Genomic DNA, 22,583 nt, shown 5'->3' on the forward strand with positions numbered 1-22,583 from the left:
CCATGAGCTGTTCCTGAACACATGCAACACATCCATTCTCTCAAGCACATTCCAAACTCAGAAATAAGACAGTGTGGCTGTTCTTGAGACCTCCATGTCCAGTATGGTTGGGAGTGGCTGCTGGTGATGCCCCAGAATGGCCTCTCTTCTAGGTTTGGAGAATGCCTTCAGGAGCAGCTGGGCACGGCCTGTTTTGGAATAGCCCAGCCAGGAAGTGCCATTATGCCAGGCACTCCTAAAGGCTCAGTGTGATAGTCAGAGGAGCTTAAGAATACAGAAAAATTCTGAGCTATAAAAAAAGCACAGTAAACACTGAATAATGAAAACATCTAAAGTGTCTTTAAAGGAATGATTGTGCACTGGAAGTAGCATTGACTGGATAATGTAAAGGCTCTTTGTTTTCCAGCTAAGATCTTAAATTCCCAGGCTTTCAGGCATTCCTCACTAAGGGCTAGATTTCCAAAACATTCAAAGCCTACATTTGAGATAAAATTTTCAGAAGAACTTGGCTCCTACATGAGCACTAAAACAAGTGGCCCCCTTTTCAGTACATTGGGTGTCAGTGAAGGCTTAGCCACTGTGGGAGATGCAATGGGCTGAGTGCGGTAGACAATCTAGACCAGCTGGTGATTCTTAGTTGATATTTTTAATGGGTAGCTGAATATAAAAATAAAACCCCCATGGACTCCTTGTGAGACATTTCTACCCACTTAATCTCTACCAAGATAACACAGTTATTAGAACCAAACAAATGAAAAGCCTTTAATTAATACATGTAAAACAACTGGTAGATGGAATTTTTCATTTTATTTAAGACTGTCCTGCGGGGAAATGCAAGAGCAAAAGTTTCTTATCTACTCATTTCATTTACAGCTGAAAAAATGAGAGCACAATAGTTAAAGAATAGTGGCAGTCCCAAGCAGGTTTGACAAAAGAGCAGTGCTAAAGCTTGATTTGTAAGATTCTCACTGGTGTCTCATCAGCCGTAGAATATGATTGAAGTGGTTGCATCCAAATGCATATTTTAGAAACAAAGAGTTCTGCTTTGTAGTGTTAAAGGTGCTTTGGTGGGTGAAATCTTTAAATGAGTCATTTCTATGCCACAGCTGTGCAATTTTCAGGTTCATTTTTATGAGCTTCTTCCCTATACGTTAATTTGCAAAGTCCAAAAATAGGAAAAACAAAACATGTCTTCTTTTGGCAATTAATTTTGTGTGCTCTTTTAATTACAAGTCACCTTTCCAGCAGAATCCCTGATGCAGATGCTAACAGAGAGCACTTTTGTCAGCACAGTGTTGGGGATCAGCAACCTATGGCTTACAGGTCAGATCAGGCCCTGCAAGAAATTCCATCCGGCCCATGTAGCTGAATGGCAAAGGCAATTCCCCAGAAGGAAGTAACAACTAGATCAAAAGTACAGCAGTGACATGGAAAGCAGCAGCTGGGTCAGAAGCTCGGCAGGGGAAGTGATGACAGCCCACCTTTGGAGTGAGCTGTACTAATTTGGCCCACCATCCCTAAAAGATTGTCAGTCTGTTTTGGGAAGATGGGGTAGCTATGCTGGCAGCAAAAAAATCCTCTTTGCATATGCTGTGTCCCCTCTAGGGGTTTTTTGCTGATTTAACTCACCAGCATAGCTTTAATGACAGAGGCTTTGTTTGTAACAAACCCAGGGTCAGTGTTATGGTTTACTTCAGGCATGCCAAATCAGGAGCAACAATGTTGGATTCTCTAGGGCAGACAAGGCACCAGTGATTTAGCCACCGTATCATGTATACATAACCAGGGCATGTGTGGAGGATACCAGTTAAAACACCTCAGATGCCTTGCATGCTTTAGGCAGGCAAGGTTCTTTGAGTAGATGTGATATCTTTTATTAGGCCAATTGAGTAGTTGGAAAAAAGTTCTTTGCAAGCTTTCAGGCACAATCACCCTTCTTCAGGCACAGGAAGACTCTGCTGGTCTGAGACTCAAAGGAGTGAAAGAAGCTAAAAGTGTGACAGGATGTGCGTGAGAATGTAAATAGATGGAAATTAGCTTGTGTGCTTCTTAACCCATGGTACGCATACCCCTGGGGGTACGCGAGACATGGGCAGGGGGTACACAGGTGCTGCGTTTTGGTCTTTCCCTGCTCAGGCTGGAAGTTCCAGCCACAGCCCCTCCTGCCATGTCTGGTGCACCGGGGCTTTCACTCCCCAGTGTCAGCGTGCTGGGGGATAGGGAGGGAGGCCCTGAACAGGCTGCTTTGCCCTGGGTCGTGATGGAAAAAGTGGGACTTGACTCATGGCAGTGAAACCAGAAGTGCCATGGTGGGACTCCTGGTTTCGCTTTTCCCGTGTCGATTGGCAGGGGGTACCAAAGGCTGAAAACCACTGCTTTAGTCTGCCCACAGCTGGGGGCCCCTATCAATGACACCAAAGCAAAGGCAGTCTGAGAAAAGTCTAGTTCAGACAGGTAAGATCTCTCTCCTTGCAAAGTTTAATACAGCTACCAGAGGAGTGCTTGAAAAATGCATGCTCAGCAATATCAATTATCTGAGCCACTTAGGTCTCCTTACATTCTTTGTTAAGCTCTCTGATGCTTCCCTCGAACAAAAGCCCTAATATGAAAATAGCTGTGCAAGTGACAATCACAAAAGTATCACACAAGGGCAATTTCCCAATTCAGGAAAAAAGTTGTCCCCTCAGGTGAAGAAGCAATTTGAGTGATGAAGGTCATTTAAATGCCATTGTGTACATCCCCTGGAACAATCAACCAGGCTCATTGATAATAGCAGCTGTCAAATTCACCATGCTTGACTACTCACTGCATATAGTGAATGTAGCCACTGCAATTGCTAGCACTAAAAAGGCATACCAGTATAAACAGCCGGCACAGCAGATGCATAAAAAAGGACAAAGATGAACTGTGCACAATAGAAATGAAGAGAAGCAGAATTATGTGAGTTGTTGATTTACAACAGGCATTTTGGTAGTTGCTCGCCTTGATTTTTCCATGCTCACATAACCACCATAATATCATCCAGGGGCTTCCGTGTCAGATTGGGCACAGTGGCGTCTTTGCTGGGATATCCGACAGGGAGCAGCAAGAGTAACTTCTCATTTGCCGGGCGTTGAAGCAGCGCCCTGAGACGAGGGCCACAATTCAGAGGGGTAGAAGTCACTGTGACCAGACCCACATTCTGGAATGAGAGAGGAGGTGGCAGAGACAGGCAGAAACACTTTTAAATGAACAGACCAAAATAAAATCCTTACTCCTGAGTCTGTGACTGCCTCTCCATTCCTACAATAATGTCCACTGTACAATAATGTTCACTGACCGCCATTCCTACAATAATGCCCACACTGTCCATCAGGCTTTAGAACTCAACTTTATTTTACTGATAGTCTTAGCAACAACAAAGAAGGTTTCCTATCACACTTAAGGCAAATCTTGGGGGTTCCTGCAAACATAGCATATTTGAGGATTTGAGGAGGCAGAAATTCAACATTCAGAATACTGTTCTGTCCCCTCTACATGCCATCAACTGCATAAAGGGCCCCACAGGAAGAGCCAAGGGACAGGAAAGGATTTCCCTAGTGATGAAGCAACAAAGTCTAAAGAAAGTAGCCTCACAGGTCCCACTATGTTGGGGTGGGGGAGAGGAGAGGAGTTCACATGAAGCAACTATTGTAGTGGGGCTTCTGTAAAGAAACTGTCTTTCAAGGAACACAGTCTGGGACACAGTGGTGTAACTACCAGGATTTGTGCCCTGGGCAGCAGAGGCTGGGCCAGTGGCAGCAGCTGCTGTTCTTGCACCCCCTCTAAGTGGGCACCCAGGGCTGGTGTTCCAGTTGCCCACCCCTCCTTATGCTACTGTTATATTACTAGAGTAGCAAAACTACTGGAACTACTGGTGTAGTTAACCCTATTTCTGAGTCCAGTTGCTGCAGCTCCCACAGCGAAGTGTTGTGTCCAGGCTAATTAGCGCAGCTGAGGTCCAGGTGAAGTGTAACATGCAGATGTAGACCGCAGCTACCTCCTGAACCAGAAGCAGCAGTACAACATTCCCGTGGTACTGTACCCAACCTAATCATCTCATCTGTCACCAGAGCTACTTAGCACAGCTGTATTCAAGCAGCACTGAGAGGCAGGGCTAACAAACCTGGTGCTGCACGAACATGGCTATGCTGCTTCCAGGTCAGGAGGAAACTGCATTCTCACAACAGAGAGCATCAAGCTGCATCCTCTCAGCAGACTCCATAGGACACTGCCTAGATCTGATCCAGAATTATTTATTTTTGTCCAAATTTGGAACAAAAGCCCCAAGTTTCAGGAGCTGAAATCTGGAGCTGTTCCAGGATATCTGGCATGTCCTGTTAGTTTAGCACTCCATGCTATGCCATGGCTCAGAGACAGCGATGAGGAGGGTGCTGGGAGTTAAAGCAGCTTGCAGGATTGATCTGATTTATACCAGGCCTATCTCAGTGCCTGCAGCAAGTGCAACAAAGGGTGCCTCAAGTTTGCTTCCCTCTCTATAGGCAGTACTCCGTAGGCAGGGGTGTGCCTCTCAAGAGGTGGGACAACATTTTTCCCTTAGGAATAGCTTGTCACCTGCTATGAACATGCACTTTATTTAGTTTGGATTTTACAGAAAAACAAAGACATTCATTCAGACCAGTCACCTGTTGCCCAGTCTGCCAATGACAACACCCACAAGGAAATGGGGAAACAAGACAAACACTAAAGGGCAAACATAACCAAGAGATGAGCATGCAGCTCTCCCCAGTTCAGTGGGGTTTCTGCCTGAGGATTTAGGGCAGTGCATGGCCTTCAATTTAATCTGCTAAGCATTTGGGGAACCTTTGGGATGAACGGGGATCTATTAAATATGTAGGAGTGCCAGTTTCATAACTTTTTCACATGCTGAGCTTCTCACACCCAGCAGTCTGCCCAGCACTCGTAGCTCAGCAGTGGTCTTCCCCACCCAGTGCCTCTTGTTCAGTTCATAGTCATTGACAGGACTCTATAGTGCTCAACACTACTCGACAGTCTTGTCAGCAACTATGCGCTGAGCAAGAGTCGGGGAGGAGGGAGCGCCACTGCTGAGCTACAAGGACCATCAGGTATCTGTCTGCATAAAGGCCCAGGGAAGGATTATGGAAGGAGGAAGAGTGGAGCCTAAAGAGACCAAGACCTAATGACTGGTGAAGAGCAAGACAGTACAACCTTTGGGGTCTTAGGATAGCTGCAAATAACTGACTGCAAGGACTCCTAAAGTAACTGAAGAGCAGGAGGTCTGTGGGAAGAGTAGAGCTCCATGGTGGTTGGTGGCCCAAGGTGATGGCTCTGCTCCCTTCTCTTTTAGCCACATCCCCAGTGTGCCCTCTTCCTACTCAGGTACTGGGGGGGAAGTGGACAGCTACCCAGGCAGCTACAGAGGAGTGGCACACCAGTGGCACACTTCAGTCACATGGACTGCTTCCTCCTCAGCTTTGTACCTGGGAAGATTTTCCTTTGATACAACCACCAGACATCAAAAAGGGCACAGAAGGGAAAGACTTATTTCAATAGTAACAAGTTGGTTCAGTGTAAGCACCATTTTCCTGCCCCTGTTATAGTGATATAACACCCAGGAAATCTTGACTATTCAAATATTTATCTGTGTGTATTAGAGATAATAAAATGAATTAAATGTTGAGAGATTAATAAGATTATCTGATTGCCCAGTGTAAAACATATGCAGTTTCATATGCCTTGTACATGAATTCATCTTCAGAAATGCTTTGAACAAAATGAGTGAAACTGCCTTGCCTACTAAGTGCTTCCTCTTTTTTTGCAGTGCTGTGCCTTATAACACTAAAGATGATCTCAGAGCAATGATCCTTAAAGTATTTTCTAGGGATTAATGAAAGGAAGGTGTTAATAGTATTATGGTTTATGGTTGTCAGACTGCTATCTTGAGAATCTTAGCTCTGCCATTTGTGTGCTGTATGTGCCAGGATCTACTCTCTAAAAGGAGGTGCAGGCAACATGAGATGCATTGCTTTTCTTACTGTTAACCAATATTAAAGGAAGATTGGATTTATCTTCCTGGACCTAAGCCTCTCCATATTGGGCAGAGCATTTTTTCAGTACAAATATGTACTAGCAATATAGGAACATTCAAAGCTTCAAGTTTTCATGTGATTCTATTAATTTTTTGAATCGTAATGTCAAGCTTTTTCACACCTCCCATAAGACTTGGGTTTAGTCCCAGTTTGGGGCTAAGGTTCAGTTTTGTTATTTTATTCAAAGCAATTCATCCATGCCTTGTCTAAACCCAACCCAACTGTGTGACAAATCACTGACATACCTGCAGTGCAGCCAGAAGGATACCACAGGCAATAGAAACACTGATCTCATTGTAGTAATGGGTCTTCTTTTTGCCATTTGGAAGTCTCCCATACACCTGCTTAAAAATGAGGATCAGATAGGGAGCTGTATCCAGGTATTCTTTGATCCAATTTGTTCTGCAAAAAGGTCGTTGTTAAGACATTTATTTATTTGTTGCCTAATTCTTTTCATTACGTCACAAAATATTTGCATTGGCCATAAAGATTTGGGAAAAGGGTGCAACAGTTATGATGATGGGGCTCTTAAAGACAAAAAAAACTTACCACAAATTATTGTTAGTGAACATTTTAAAATTTTAATAAAATATTGAATGTACTGGTATTACTAATAATATTTTTATTTAAAATGTTGAGTGTTTTTGTTTATAGAAATAGACCTGAACTAGAGCCCTAGATCTTAGCACATGCGGACAATATGGATAAAAGACTTGTTTTTTTGTCCAGCTCTGTAGTGTTGTTGTATGGAAATGTGATACAGATCTATCTTTTCTTACCTGTGGCCTAGACTCAGGGCACTTGCCTTCAGGAATCAAGAAGAAAGGAAGTGACTTAATCTTACAAAGCAAAATACTGTAATTCCTACTGCAATGCTTACTTCCAGTCTATCAAGATGGGAATTCCTAACATAGCTTGAAAACAACCTTGTCTAAGTTGTGCACACAAACACAACTATCCACAGAGGCACAGCTGGGCAGCTCCATGCTCAAGGCATCCATGCAGCACCTAAGGCAATGCCAGCTGCTGTGAATCTCATTGAGTGGCATGATCAGCCACCACTGTGGTCGTGGCTGTTTTTGAGCTCCTGCACAAAGGTGGTGCCTGGGGGCTGTCCCATCTGCTCCTCCACAGTTACACTTATAGTCATAGAGCCATAAAGAAATAAGGCTGGAAGGAACCTCCAAAGGACATCCAGTTCAAAACCCCACCTGAGGCAGGGCCATCCCTATCCAACTCAACCCATGCAAACCATAATCTAAACTCTACATAAGACTACCATCAACTCTGATGCAACACAAGATTTAACACTCTAACCTGTCACACAGGTTTAACAGGGGAACCACAGCAGCCAATGTCCTGCATAAAATGTTGTGAATATATGCTCAAGAGGTCCCAGGTAAAGGGCGAGCAACCCCACTACAGAGGAAGGCAAAACTGCTCACATTCCCTATCAATCTGATCATGAGCTATAATTCCTTCCTGACCCACAAATATGGCAATCAGCCTGACCCTCAGTAGAGGGGAAAGACCCTCTAGCCAGGAACCTCCAGCTTTGCTCCCAGCAGGAACATTGGCACACGCCAGTCAAAGTCCACAGCCTTGGTTGTAGCCAACACCTAATGCCTCTGGGAGGACTTATAAATACCCTGACATATATAACAGAAAAGAGTGGGGGGGCAGAGGCAGCCAAAAATGCCCAGAAGCACAGGAAATACCATGGTAGAACATAGGCATTGCTATGCCTAGATCATCCCCAGCCAATGGCTGTCCAACCTTTTCTTAAATACTTTCCATGATGGAGTGATGGTCATCCAACCTAGCTCATTGACCTGTTTTTCAGCCATTTTTACTTCAGTGACATTGGTTCCAGGAGTGGTATTATAGGAACTCACAAAACAAGCAAGGATTTTTATTGGTGCTATTTGTGAAGAGATAGTATATGTAATACCATCTTGTGCAAATATTCCAGTCTCATTATTATGCAGAAAGAGCTATATTTAAATTATTTATATAGCTCCCATGTACTCTGGTTCTGTACCAGAACAAATACTATTGATATGAATAAATAAAAATTATAAATGCTATTATCAAAGAGGTGGGGCATATGGAACTGCTAGCCTCTGATCCTAAATGCTTAATTTGATATACTGCAAAAGCTCCTTTGATTTCAGGGGGTTTCATCATTTCTCTAAAGCTAAGGATTCATGCAAGTCTTTACCTCGAATCATGTGAGCTAGATTATGGAAAATCTCTGCCCCCAAAAGGAGGAATTTAATCCTTTCAGTTATGGAATTGAAACAGCCACTCTATGAAGAAGTAGCCTGGTGGAAGAAGCTGCCATGATCTCAGTTGCCTTCTTAGCTCTATTGAAATGGGGTAGAATCTAAGGAGGGATTAATTTCTTCTCTTTTGGAAAATACCCTGCAAAATGAGGAATATTTAAAGATCCTTGGGCAAAAATATTTTAAAGCAAACATCTGTATTTGATTCAAAAAGCTTCTTTGTTTTCCCTTAAAATAAATGAAAGAAAAGTATTAGTTAGAATACGTTTTCTGAGCAAACACAGCTGACAAGTTTTCAGTTATGAGTTTACTTTTTCAAGATTTTCAGAAGCAGCTAAGCATTTTGGGTGTCTTGACATTTGTCTGTCTAACTTTCATTACTTTTTGCTGTTGTCCGCTCACCCAGTTTTCCAAATCAAGCTCTTTTTGGGCATGTCCAGATGAGAGCGCACACGTGTTTCCCTGGAGACAAAGAGCAGTAGCACATAGGTGTGCTGCTGCTACTTGTCCCTGGAGAATGCTCATGCACGCATGCTCTGACATGTGGCAAGTTGCCCTGGGTGGAGTAGAGGAGGCTGGGGCCAGCACCTGGGCTGGCCCAGCAGCCTTACCTGGGGGCCTAGTGTTGCTGCAGCAGCAGTAATCTGGGTGCATAGAGCCTGGCTGGCAGCTAGAATGTTGCTCTGGTTTTGGGTGGTGCATGCTTCTGCCATATACACTGCCCTGTTTTTTTTCTGCCACAGGTTCTTTTAACACTGGGATTTTCCAGTGTCAGAAAAACCCACTATGCTGCAAATCAACAGCGTGATAAATGCCTGCATGTGTGGTTTGTGGCACTGCAGACGGGTCTGTAGCACTGTAAACCGTATGTGCGCACTCATCTGGATATGCCCTTCATGTCCTCTGATTTGTCATCATGTTGAAAAATCTTGGCCGCTTTTTGTATTGATGTTTGTACCTCAGTCTTTTTAGGTCATGCACCCATTTGTCTCCCATCCTTTTCCTGTAGTTTACTTCTTCCTCCTCCTCGATGATCTCCCGAACTTTATGTTTTATTTCTGGATCATGCACTACTACAAAAGTCCAAGGTTCAGTGTGTGCTCCACTGGGAGAAGTTCCTGCATACAAGTAACAAATAGTAAAATCACTCAATAAAAGGGTAGCAGAAATGAGGCATAAAATCATCATTCTGTTTACTAAAGGACTGCAAAGCAGAACAACAAGAAATTAGGCTGACCAATGAGAGAGAATGGACTCACTCCCACTGATGCTGATAGTCTTATTTATTTTTCTGTGGAAAAAAGTATTAAATGCTACTCACTACTGGCTATCCTATTTAATTCTTGTTCGGATCTCTGTCATAATATGAGAAGTGAGGAATTAGAACTTTTTAATTTAAATCATTTAAGGTGTCTGTCTAAGCATCATACAGTAAGTAATATTAATGCAAAACAATAAAATCAAAGCAAAATACTAAATGGACTAAATATGCAGCTGATTCAAAGGATCTCGCTGAAGGGCCCTCAGGCAGTCAAACCTAGAAGCCAAAATAAATCAGGTGCCACATGATTAAAGAAGGACACTGCTGTGCAGAAGTCTGCTAAGTAGCATTCAGTTTAACTTGACAGCTCCAAAAGCAGCTGACACATGTAGGTACATATTACATTTGAACCTCGCTCCTCACATGTGAAGCTGGCTAAAAAGGACTAAGGTGGAGAATTTTGCTAGCTGAATGGACTCTACTTGTTTCCTTTTAAAAATAAATATTTTAACCACTTGTAGGTCTTAGAAATGAATGTTCATTTATCTAAGCGCTGACTTTAATTTGAGATGTACTATGAACAGGCTACTTAAAGACACGGCTGTCTTTCATATTAAATACGGTTTATCAAGTACTTAATTTTTCCTTAGCTTGAGACTATAATTGCAGGTGTTTACATTTTCCCTTTTTTATATTTCTCAGATTTTTTTCTAGATTAGGAGATGCTTTATGTGCATTCCAGGCATATGCATATGCACTTTGCTGCATTTGCCAAAACTTGTTTAGTTTCTTAATGATTGCCACCTAATCAGGAGACAAAAGAGGCTCATGCCATGCAGGTATAGAAACAAAATGGCTTACTGTGTTTTAAAGGGGAAACAACCGAAAGCAAATGACTGCTGGAATCTTTGTATGAGTACGCCCACCGAGTCCCTGAAATTTCTTAAAGCTGCTTTCGAATGTTATATTTTACTAACAACAGCCAGCTTGTAGAGCAACAGAAGTAATGCAGGTCCAGTTCATGGCTGAGTAAAGTCAATGATGTTGGAGCAGAGATGACTTTGGGCCTGGACAGTACAATAACAGTCTGGGGTACATAAATCCTGGAAAAAACCCTAAAATTTAATTTCTGAGAGGGTAGCTTAACCCACAGTGAAAATGGGGTAGCTGTGTTATATTTATCACAGAGTAAGAACAGACAGACGTGCAGTTACTGTGGAAAGAATGGTGCACTACAAGTTTACAGCCTTGCTTACCTCATAATATCTTCTCTGGGTGCCAATAGCCAGACTCAGTCAAATGACTTCGGTCATTTGGGGCCCTTGTACACGTGATAAGGGTTTAGTTCTTAAGGGGTGCTTGTACACGTCACAAAATTGGCCTTTTAAGTGGGTTAACTGCCCTTTTTTACTGGTTTAATGGTGTCACAGTTTACACCTGCGGCAGTGTATTACGTTTCAGTTTCATCAAGCTGTACACATCTGGCAGTGTATTTCTATTTAAATGACTTTGTTACATAGGAAAGTAAAATCCATCCAATGTTTTTTAGTTTGTTATGTAACAAATTGCAGCGATACATCCAGAGAAGGCAGCTGGGATGGTCCATGGGTGCTGAAAGCCCAGGTGTGCTCGGAGAAGCTTGGGTTTGGTGGCCTTCCAGCACCCTGTGCACCATGCTCCCACCTTCTCCAGCCACCAGCACACCCAGCCACCCTCCTGCCACCTTTCTGCACTACCACAGGGGCAAGCCAGCCCATTCTTGGGCAGTCCCAGGTGTCAGGAAGGTGCAGAGACAGTGCATGAGACACTGGAAGTCCGCCAAGCCTGAGTTTCCAAGCCTGAGTCCGCCAAGCCTGGGTATGCCTGGGCTTCCAGCACCCTGTGCACCATTGGATTGGGCCAGGTGCTGCCTGTGACCTGGGGCAGCACCCCCCCACTAGCATGCCAACCAAGCGACCCTGAGAGTCAGTACTGTCTTGGAGGGAAGCACCAGGCCCCCTGCAGCTCAGGGGCTGTGCGACTCGGCAGCAGCTCATGTGGACAGGCTCTGCCAAGACAGAAAACAGTGGCGAGGGGCCTGCTTTTTTTTTTTCCAGCAGAGCCTACCTACCTCTCTTGCAGCTGGGGGGGATGAGCTGCCAGCGGGCCCTGAGCTGCAGGGGTTCCTGGTCCTTCCCTCTGCAGTGGTGATGCCCCAGGCAGCACCCGCCTGCTAGCAGGCAGATCCAGTGGGCACCACTGCCATGTAGAGAAGGACCGGGCCCCCCACAGCTCAGGACCTGCTGGCAGCTCATTCCCTGGCTGAAGGTGGGCAAGCTCTGGGGGGCGGAAAAAGGGTCAGGGATTGGGTCCCTGCTTTTTCTTTTTTTTTTCTGGTGGAGCCTGCCTGTAGCCTGGGTGAGCTGCCGGTGGGCCATCACTGTTTCATACCAGTGATGGAAGTCCCTAAATTGAAATGGTGGGTTTTTAATTGACACGATGGAAAAATAAGTTCCACGATTTCCACAGTGATGGAAAAATAAAACCTACCATTGGAGTTGGAGTACTGTGTCCAGTTTTGAGCACTGCACTTCAAGAAGGATGCAGAGAATCTTGAGAAGGTTCAGAGGAGGCCACTCCTATGGTCAGAGGCCTGCAGGGAAGGCCCTACGTGGACAGACTGAGGGACCTAGATCTCTTTAGCCTTCACAAGAGAAGGCTGAGGAGTGATCTTGTGGCTGCCTATAAATTCATCAGGGGAGGGCAGCAGGGAATAGGAAATGCTCTATTTACTAGGGCACCCCCTAGAGTATCTAGGAACAGTGGCCACAAATTGATGGAGAGCAGCAGATTTAGGTTGGACATTAGGAAGAACTTCTTCACAGTAAGGGTTGCCAGAATCTGCAATGGGCTTCCAAGGAAAGTGGTGCTCTCCCCTACCTTGTGGGTCTTCAAGAGGAGACTGGACAAGAACCTAGCTGGGGTCATCTGACCCCAGCGCTCTTTCCTGCCCAGAGCAGGGGGTCAGACTCGATGACCTACTGAGGTCCCTTCCAACCCTAACATCTATGAATCTATGAATTTAGGGAGAACTAAAGCCCCATCACTTGTACAAGCGGCCCAGGGTTGCATTCTATGCCTCCTAAATTGAAACAGTGGGTTTTATTTTTCCATCACTGTTTACATGTCATCAGTCTGAAATCTCATGAAATGCTCAGTATGCTATTCACAGTAAATTACTGCAGGGGGCACCACATAACAACCCACCCTGCTGATCTCTTTGTACTAAATTAGAGCAGGGAACACTGCACACTGCTAAGCCCCTACAGGCTGGTGATGTCTATAGTTCACAATTTGCTGATATGTAACCAAAAGTGGTTAATTAATTTAATGAATTTTAAGTGTCATTTCATTAATTCAATATTTTTTTTTTTTACACATTTTTAAATTGTTCTGAATTTTTTACATCAATATTTTAAGATTTTATTCTTATTGTATTCTTATTATTTTCATCCCTATCTTTATTTTTATACTTATTTTTTATTTTCCTATTTCTATGTCATCAAGCAAACTTTATTTCATGTGTAAATCCATGTGGTTTTTTTTTATTTCACTCAACCACCCCTAGGGCCAGGGCACTGAAATTCTCAGCGCTTATAATATGCACATAAATACAGATACAATGTTTAATTTCAAAATTAATTAAAGTAAAATATTTTGAAAAACTAAAGAAAGGAAATAAAACATTTTATTTTGGGTCAAATGAAATGATTTGTTTGATTTTTTTTAATTTATTTTTTAAATTTAATTTTTGTTTGCTACAATTTTTTTTTATTATTATTTTTCAGAACTGCAAGCAAACCAAGATGAATCCGTTATTCACATGGCTCTTGGGATGATAACCTTTCCCTCGCCCCCCTGAAACTTCATTCAGTGCTGATTCAACAGGCTGGCATTTAAACCTGGAAAGATACTGTTCATGCCCTCAATTCTTATTCCCTGAGTGTTCCCCATCCATACTCCTCTCATCCTATGTGGTTGAGCATCAGTCCTAAACTTGTGTCATTATCAAGAACCATTCATCCAGTATTGTACCTGCTGTTTTGATGACATTATCAATAACCTCCTTGGGGACTGGCTCATCACTTATAAATCTGACAGTCCGCCTCTTATTGAGAAGCTCATAAAATTCCTTTGACCTTTTAATCATTTCATCCTCAGAATAGCGCTCAGCAGAGAAAGAGACATGTGCAATGTTTTCATCTAATCCTTGCCACTCCTCATCAATGTCTGCAAAAAAAAGAAGAAAAGTTCAGTCTGTGCTTTTTGGATTAATTTCTTGTAGGAAGCCATTAATATATTTGACATTAATCACTGTACTATATTTGAACCCAAATTTGCAGCTGTACAGTAGGCCTGTGCAAAGCGGCTAGCATTTGCTTCAGATACAGCCAATTTGGGGGATAGGGCTTCGATTCGGTTATTCAAATCACTGTCCCGAATCAATTTGGTTGAATCTGCGGTGCATGGGGGCTCTGCCACAAGCCCCCAGAAGCCCCAAGGCTGCTGCAGCAGTGAGTGGGAGCTTTTTTTTTTTTAAAGGGCCAGGAGCTGGGGCCAGGTGCAGCAGCCATTGGGGGGGGGCAGGGAGAGTGGGCAGAGGTTGTGGGGCTCATGGCAGAGCCCCCCATGCAGCATGGGGCAATGGGGGGCAGCGGGGAATGCCCCTGCACCTCACAGCAGCCAGTGGCTAGAGGCTTTTTTCTAAAGAGCTGGGAGCTGGGGCAGTCAGGGCAGCCATGGGAGGAGGGGCTGGGAGAGTGGGCAGGAGATTGGGCCTGGCAGGGGTCCCCCTATGGTCCCCTCCCCGCTCCTCCAGCTCCCCCTCTCCCTACTCGCCAGCATGGAGTCTGGGTCCAGCTCCCTCGTGCAGTGAGCAGGGACTGCCCAAATTGCTAAAGCTCTCTGAATCTTTTCCGAATTGATGTGGAGAGCTTCAAATCCATTCAGACCTTTTAAGTGGTCTCCTGATGATTCGATTTGTATTTGGAGATTCGGTCACTGAACTGGGCCGAATCTCCTCTGAATCAAATCAGCACCTGAAGCTTCGCACAGCCCTACTGTACAGCACTTGCAAGTCAGAATTCCCTATATTCCAGATGACCAAGCTTTAATTTATACCTCAGGTTATAGCAACCACTGAATAAATAGGCTTTAAAACAAATAATCAGGAGCACAGCCTAGGTTGTTAACATGCTCTAATCATTTGTCATCTGCGTTACCCTTCAATATATCATAGGCTGATTGAAGTGTAATAAGCCATCTGCAAAACTGGAGGCATTTTTACGCATGTTCCAAGAGTGTTGTGGCGGGGAGCCACTCTAATTAAAGTGCCTTGAGCGTCTCATGTATCAGGGCCCCTGTGCTCCAAAATGGTGGTAGGGGCACTTTATCTAAAGCTTATTTGAATACACTTTAGTTAAAGCACCCTTGCCACCATTTTGAAGAGCGGGGATGCTGATACACAAGATGTGGAGGCTGGCTGGAGTGCAGAAATTGCCATGCTCCAGCAGACTCAATTCACTGAGTCTGCTCCAATGTGTTGTAATTACAGTGTGTGAGAGCATCTTCCTAGCTCGTGTATAGGCACCCTGGGTTCCAAAAAGCTGTGGAAAAAAGGCCAAAAGTTACTGGCTGACTTAAACAAAAGTAAAATGAGAGTGGTTTCCTCCTAAAACAAACACCTAAGAAATCAATCGAATTAACAAAATCCAGGGAAGGGCTACTTTTTTTAAGAACTATGAAATTTCCATTGGGGGTTGACAATCGGTTTCCTCAATATCCATGTCTTCTTTCAAAGATGTTACAATGCAGAGCTCAGTTCAAACTGTGTGAATCGACAGATGTAGAAATTATAGCATACTAAAAGGAGTGGTCAGTTACTCCATGATGTTCAGTCCGTCCACCCAATTCCATGGCAAGTGGAATCTAAATTGTGGCAACTTGTTTCAAACAGAGGTAAACTGGTCATATTTAGCTTTCACTAACCATGGGACAGAACTGGGCACACAAAAGGATTATTATGGATGTTGTAAGGTCCTCCAAACTCTTTTAGTTTGATACAATGTATTTATGTGTCCGAACGTTTTGGAGTTAAGTTCTGTGATTTCACAGTGCTGTAAATATGAGATAGGACACAGGAAGGGGAAGAGGGGCATCCACACCTGGGATAAGTCCAGAGTCAATGCGAGTTCCTGGTGATGGTCTCTCTTCATTCCTCTCTCCTTGTAAAAAGCTTTAACTGTTGCCACATTTCATTGAAACATGGTCCTTCATTTTCCACGCTATAATTTTTTTCTACATAAAATGCAACTTGTTGGTTCCTTCTACCCTGTGTTCCCGTTGGCTAGGTACAGACATTCAAAAAGCCCCAGGTGGGATTGATCTAAATTGCACAGTTTTCTGTAAGCAGTGTAGTATAGATCGGTAGCAAACAGAAAACAATAGCCCTTTGCTGGGGGCGCAAATCTTAAACTGGCTTCTGCCATTTTTAAACCACTCTATGTGTGCTGAACTTCTGTTCTGTTATGGGTATAGACTGGTTTCCAATCAATTATACCGGTAAAAGTGTAATTTCTGTACCTGGCCCTAGAGTTGAAGGGTTTTAAGGGTAACACATTTTCTTTTTTCCAGTTTTTACATCTGGTGAAACTCATTTAGATTTTATCTATTGACTATTCAACAATGCTGTAGCTGGCAAAGAACAAATAGCTCCGGAAACTGGGATATTTTCTTCCTAATCTTATTGTCATTATGTTATTATTCCAAAAACATAAGCAGCCTCAAATGTACAGCTGTATCATTTTTAAGAAATATAAACAGAATTATCTCTTCTTTTTAGTATATGCAGTTGTCTTGGAGACCAGTACAATAATTTCACATTTCATAAACAGATTATTAAAATGTTTCCAAGGATGGACCTTCTTGTAAGAGGAGTTACAGTCTATTTAATTTCACACTTAGAGTCTGAACAAAGACATTCTGGCTATTAGACTATTTGCGTTTCGTTCTACATACGAAGATGTCACCAGAATATTGGTCCCTTTTAACATTTAATGACTTTGTAACCACCTTCATTTGTTGTTTACAAGGCATTAGCTCTAGGGCAGTGATTCTCAGCCGGGATGCCATGGCATCTTGGGATGTTGTGAGATTCTTTGAAGGGTGCCACAAGGTGTGAAGAGATTTCAAGGGTGCCCCAAGGTGCAAGGAGATAAGCAGATAAGAGCAGGCTCAGGATTGTCCAAGCCTGGCCAATCCTTTACCCCCACTGCCCGGTCTTTTTGCAAGGAGATCAGCACTAATATATCAATTAGTTTTTGAAACTGGGTGCCACTCAATTCACAAAAGTTATAGAGGGGTGTGTTGAGTCTAATGTAGCCTGCCTCAAGTCCAAGAAGGTTGATAACCTCTACTCCAGGGCAATATCATGAGGTAATAGATTGCAACGTATTTTTTCAGGAACATGGTTATATCCCCTGTGAAAAAGTAAAACTTGATGTCCAAGAGAGAACATGCATCCTTTCAGTCTGCCGCAGCATTTTGTGGTGCACTGGGGGCATTTTTAATTCAGGAGGCCCAGTTCAGCAATCTTGTGCCCTTCTCCTTCAGATGCTTTCACATTGGTGCAGCTACTCTTTACGGTTCTGCAAGGGAAACCCCCACGAATGACAAAATTGCCATTTCCTGGTTCCACAGAATTCCCTTCAGCTTTTGATGAGCTATAAACTACTCTAAATTATTATTTTCTCTCTCATTCTAGCCTCAGGAAAAAACCTGGCAGCCTGCCAAAACAGTAAATAATACAAACATGCTAAAAGCTTGAGGCGATGCTGTTATGGGAGTAGCAGCACCAGGGAGATGTCAGAACAGCTGGAAGGGAGAGAAAAGAGGGAGAGACAAGCATGGCACAGAAGAGAACATGACACAAAGACAGCAAAGACAGAAGCATCTTTAGGTAACCTAGAACCACTTTATATAACTTGCAGAAGCAATATGTAACCAGTAAGAGTATATGCCATTGAGGGCCCTGTTACAGGTTCAGATGAAAGCTGGAGAGAAACCAACTACAGAGTTGTTACACATTTGCCAGCGCTAACTTTATAGCTGTTTGGCTCTTTTTATAGCAGGAATGTCACTTTTCTGGTGTGATAATTCCTTTGCAGGTGTGGCTAGTCGAAATTTATTGCACAGTTAACCAGTTAATTGTGTGATAATTACTTTGCACTTGTGGCCAGTCTTACTTTGCACTTGTGGCTAGTCTAAATTTATGGTGTGATTAACCAGTTAATGGCCTAATATATGTAATGTTTAGCAAGGGCCTGAGCGAGAGATTTCACGGCACCTTTGTCTAATTTTACTAGTACCCTTTTGCTGCATTCGCATCTTACAAGCACATGTACACTGCACACATGCTCAGACCCCTTGACCTGATGTAGCAGGAATCAGTAGGGCTCACCAGAGCACATTGCTGCATTAAGTCTAACAGCTACAGCTGTTCCATACAACTCCTAATGAAGTCCTGTGTACCTGAAGACAGAATGTGGTCCAAAGCCTGCATTTAGTTTCAAACTTTATTCTAAATAAAATTAGATCGGCTTATTTATGGAAGTAATAAGTCAGATTGTCCTGACTGCTGTTACTGCAACACAGAGACATATGAACACTCTACAAAGCTCATTCCTATCAATTTCTCTGTTGTGATCAAATAAACTGAAATGGATTTGGGGAGAAAATCATAGCAATATCCAACTGAAAATGACCGAAGGACCCAGACACATCCCTATTCTCTCATTATTTGCTTTCTTACAATGAGGATTATTTGGAGTACAGAATGAAAGAAACATGATAGAATGTACTGCACTTTCTATGAAGCCAATTGTTGGAGGAGACGCACCAGTCTTGGCTCCAAAGCAAATCAATGAACAAACACCCACTTAAGTCATCATTCTTTATAGTGCTATTGCAGAACCAGCAAAAAACTTATTAATTGAAAAGAGAACTATACTAATGTGTAAGCTATTGAAAGGCATAAAAGCAGGCATTAGTAGATGTGTTTCAAGTGACAGAAGACTGGGGGAAAAACTTGTATAACCTTCTCCTCTAATTTTAGTTCATGAAAACAGGAAAATGGAGATATAATGGATAAAGAAGTATCAAGAGGATAGAAATTGGAACAGAATGGGGAGAGAAAGTGGTTATGTTGCTGAAGAGGTGGTCAGTTTGTCAATACATTTAGAGAAAAATCTTTACCTAAACCAGTTGGGGAATTGGCAGTGGATAGTAAGAAGCAATTGAATATATACACACACACACAAATGCAGAAACTGGACAACAAAAAGGATCAACTAGAAGGACTAGCATCAGAATTAGAGCGATATGAAACCAAATATTATAGGGATAACAGGAACATAGTGGAACATCAATCATACAGAGAATATCAATATCAAAGGGTATGAGCAGACTAGAAAAGATGTACAGTAATGATTTGATCGACCCTAATGATTTAAGAAGGGGTATCATAGATCAAAGAGAATCTACCTTGGTCAAAATCACTATGGGACTGGAAGGTAAAAATATGAATATTCTGAAGAATGTTGTCATTATGGAACATTTTAACAAATGTCACTAATAAGGGTAGGGCACAAAAGTTTTGGGACATGATAGCTGATAGATTTGTCCACAAAATGTGAAAGATCCAGCAAGATGCGATGCTGTTTTAGACTTGGCTTTGGTTAATAGTGAAGATATTAAAGAAAAGTTCACCATGGAATAAAATCTTGGGATTCTGAGTTCCCAATCTAATCAATTTACAGTTAGTGGAAAGACAGATAAAAACAGGTTAGTATTTAAGATTTTCCATTTCAAAGTATAAACTTTAAGGAAACTAGTTGGTGAAGTCAAATGGACAAAAGAGCTCAACGATTTGAACATAAAACAGACTTGGAATTTCTTTAAGTCAAAGGTACACAAACAATTTGAAACTTGTGACCAAAACAGGAGGGGAAAAACCTGAAGAAAATATCTCCAGGCATAACTGGATAAATAGCAATAAGCAATAAGCCTATGAGGAATGGGGAAAAATGGATCATCAAAGAAAGCTATGTATTCAAGCTCAGGAAGTTTAGGAATGCAGTGAGAGATACTAGAAGTTAAGCTGAGCTAGGTCTTGAAAAGGAAATTGAAGCAACTAATCAAAGGTTCTTCAACCAGTACATGAAAGGAAAGGAAAGAAGTAAGGCCATTATGCCGTGAGGATGGGTTTGAGATTAGAGATAATTGAGTGATGGCCAAAATCATAAATGTAAAATAAATTGGATGGAATGTGGCTAAAGGGAGATGACAACTGGTAGTGCAGAATGAGAAACATTAAATGGGGAGGAAGTTACTAGTGGAGTTTCTCAAAGACTTGCCTTGGAACCAATCTTATTCAATATTTTCATGAATGCTCTTGGCCTAAAAATAGGAAGGTGCTAATGAAACTAGCTCCTGACACAGAATTGGGAAGCAATAATCACTTCAGAAGAGGACTAGTATATCATCCAAGCAGACCTGGATAACTTTGAGGATTGGAAAAATAGAAAGGAATGAAATTATATAGTATGGAATATAAGGCGAGGTGCTTGGGAACTAAAAACAAGAATTTCTACTATAAAATGGGATCTTATCCATTAGAAATGAAAAAGAATGAGAAAGAACTGGGTGTATTAGTTGATCACATATGAGCCACTCATATAATGTGACTGTGAAAAAGCTGAATGCACTCCCAGAATGTATCAAGTAAGGTATTTCCAGTAGAGACAGGAATGTTTTAATGCCAGCAAACAATGTAGTGGTGACACCTCATCTCGGATGTTGGATACACTTCCAGTCATCTTATTAAAGACTGAATTCATAAGGGAAGTGGTACAGAGAAGTTATGCTAGAATGACACAGGCAACATGGAGAGCCTGTCTGACAAGAAAAAGCTAAAACGTGGCTTGTTTAACCTAGTCTGAAAATGAAGACTAAGAGGGAATAGGATTGCTATCTATAACAAATCTGGGGACGGAAAACATAAGGAAAGGAAAAACATTATTTAAATTAAACAGCATTGTTGCATTACGGACAAATATGTATAACCTGACCCTACATAAATTTAGGCCAGGAATTAGAGTTAGGTTCCTAACCATCAGGGGAGTGAAGTGTTGGAACAGCCTCTCAATAGGAGTACTGAGGATAAAAGAACCAACCATTTTCAAGAAGAATCTGTTTTTAGTGGGATGACATGACAAGGCTGTCTGTGATGGCATGGAATGAAATTCATCTCAGGAAGTTCCTTTCTCATTTCTATGAATCTTTGTATGAAGCTGTAGATTATACTGCCAAACAGTCTCCACTAAGAAAAGACTGCATATATGAACCATACGTCACCCCTACTAATGACCTCAATGGACAATGTTCTGTACATACAGATACAAAAACCCTCGTCCAATTTTGAATAAAATACATTACAATTCTTATATTATAAAAAAATCCAAGGCTTCTTTTAATAGAGTTACAGATTAGCTCTCTAGTTTTAATTTGTATTTTTGACCAGGCTAAATCTAGGTGGAACATCTCTATAGTTTGGAATCAAGAGCGGGGAAGTATTTTGTTTAACTATGTACCGCGACTATGGAACTGGCTCTCTCCTGTCATCAGAAGTACATAGCTTATTTCACTGTCCAAGAAAAAACTAAAAAAAATATTTAGTATAATTTTCAGCAGTACTGAAGTGGTTGGAATCCTACTTTGGTTAGTGAACAGTGATCAGGGCCCTGTGCGCTGGTATGTGACCATAAAGGCTGCTAATATATACATACAAATATAAGCTGTAAATCCAGAGAAGTCTCCCAAACTGGACCACATAAATAAAGGAAAATTACACAATGGATAGAAACAGGCAAGGAAACAAATCTGCAGTGTTGGCCTCTACGGCACCAAATTTCAGTACTCTAAACCAGGCTTGTCCAACATGTGGCCCGCCAAGCCATTTTCTGTGGCCTGAGGTCTCTCACTCAGGACAGGCGGGTGGAGGAGGGGAGGGGAGCTGCTAACCCTCGCGGGGCTGGGCTTGTGTGACCTCCCATGTCACCTGAGCCGGGTCCCACCACTGCCCCAAGGGCTGCGCAGCACGGGGCTGCCCCAGCTGTGCCTGATGGGATGAGCTGAGGACAGCGCCCACTTTTAGTTGTCTCCGGCTTGGACCCTTGCCCCGGCATCCCGCCCGCCTCCCAGGACCCGCCAGGCTCGGTGGCTGTGGGGGGGGACAGGGGCACAGCGCCCAGCACAAACAGTCAGCAGGGCAACCCTGGGGGGGCCTCGGCAGGTGGGGTCCTGGCATGACCTCTGCGGGGTGAGGCAGTGGGAGCTGGTGTCCATCAGGCCCCGCGCTCCGGGCTCACAGCGCTGAGGCCACCAGGGCTGTGTGCGTGGGTGGCTAGGCACCATGGTGAGCAGGGCTGTGTGGGCGGGCGAGCGAGGGGCTGCAGTGCAGCAGCCACCTCGCTCCAGCACCCCTCGGGCAGCGCCGGCTTGTGGAGCTGCACTGCTCAGGGGCGGCCCGGGGCGGGGCATCGCTCCCAGTGGCTGGGCTGGGCGCTGCTCCTGCTGTGGCAGCTGTCTGCACCCTCCCGGGGGCCATTTGCCTTTGCCGCAGGGAAGCGCAGAGGAGCAGTGGGGCCTGTGTTCCCCCAAGGCCTTCCCCTGCCAGGAGCCACCTTGGGCAGACCAGGCCTGAGACCCCGCCAGGCTGGGAACCGGCTTCGCTCCCGCAGTTCCACCACCCCCATCTCACGCGTTGGCTGGGCCCCAGCCGTGCCTGCCCAAGCACTGCCAAGACTTTGGGCAGCGGTGTTGCTGGTGTGGGCAAGGCCTGGGGAAGCAGTG

The 22,583-nt window shown here is 43.4% G+C and overlaps 1 protein-coding gene across 1 annotated transcript in view; it reads right to left on the reverse strand.

Annotated features, from left to right (window-relative positions):
* Positions 1–1,950: 1,950 nt before the first annotated feature.
* Positions 1,951–22,583, reverse strand: part of IYD (iodotyrosine deiodinase) — a 29,470-nt gene continuing 8,837 nt past the window's right edge. The window contains exons 2-5 of the mRNA XM_019527618.1: positions 13,710–13,904; positions 9,333–9,492; positions 6,335–6,491; positions 1,951–3,181 (exon numbers count right to left, since the gene is read on the reverse strand). Of these exons, the coding sequence (XP_019383163.1) occupies positions 2,999–3,181; positions 6,335–6,491; positions 9,333–9,492; positions 13,710–13,904 (695 nt within the window). The 3' untranslated portion in view covers positions 1,951–2,998. The remainder of the gene's footprint in view (positions 3,182–6,334; positions 6,492–9,332; positions 9,493–13,709; positions 13,905–22,583) is intronic.

Source organism: Gavialis gangeticus, unplaced genomic scaffold, assembly GCF_001723915.1.
Source record: "Gavialis gangeticus isolate Ggan-Ray unplaced genomic scaffold, GavGan_comp1, whole genome shotgun sequence".
In the NCBI taxonomy this organism is placed as follows: domain Eukaryota; kingdom Metazoa; phylum Chordata; order Crocodylia; family Gavialidae; genus Gavialis; species Gavialis gangeticus.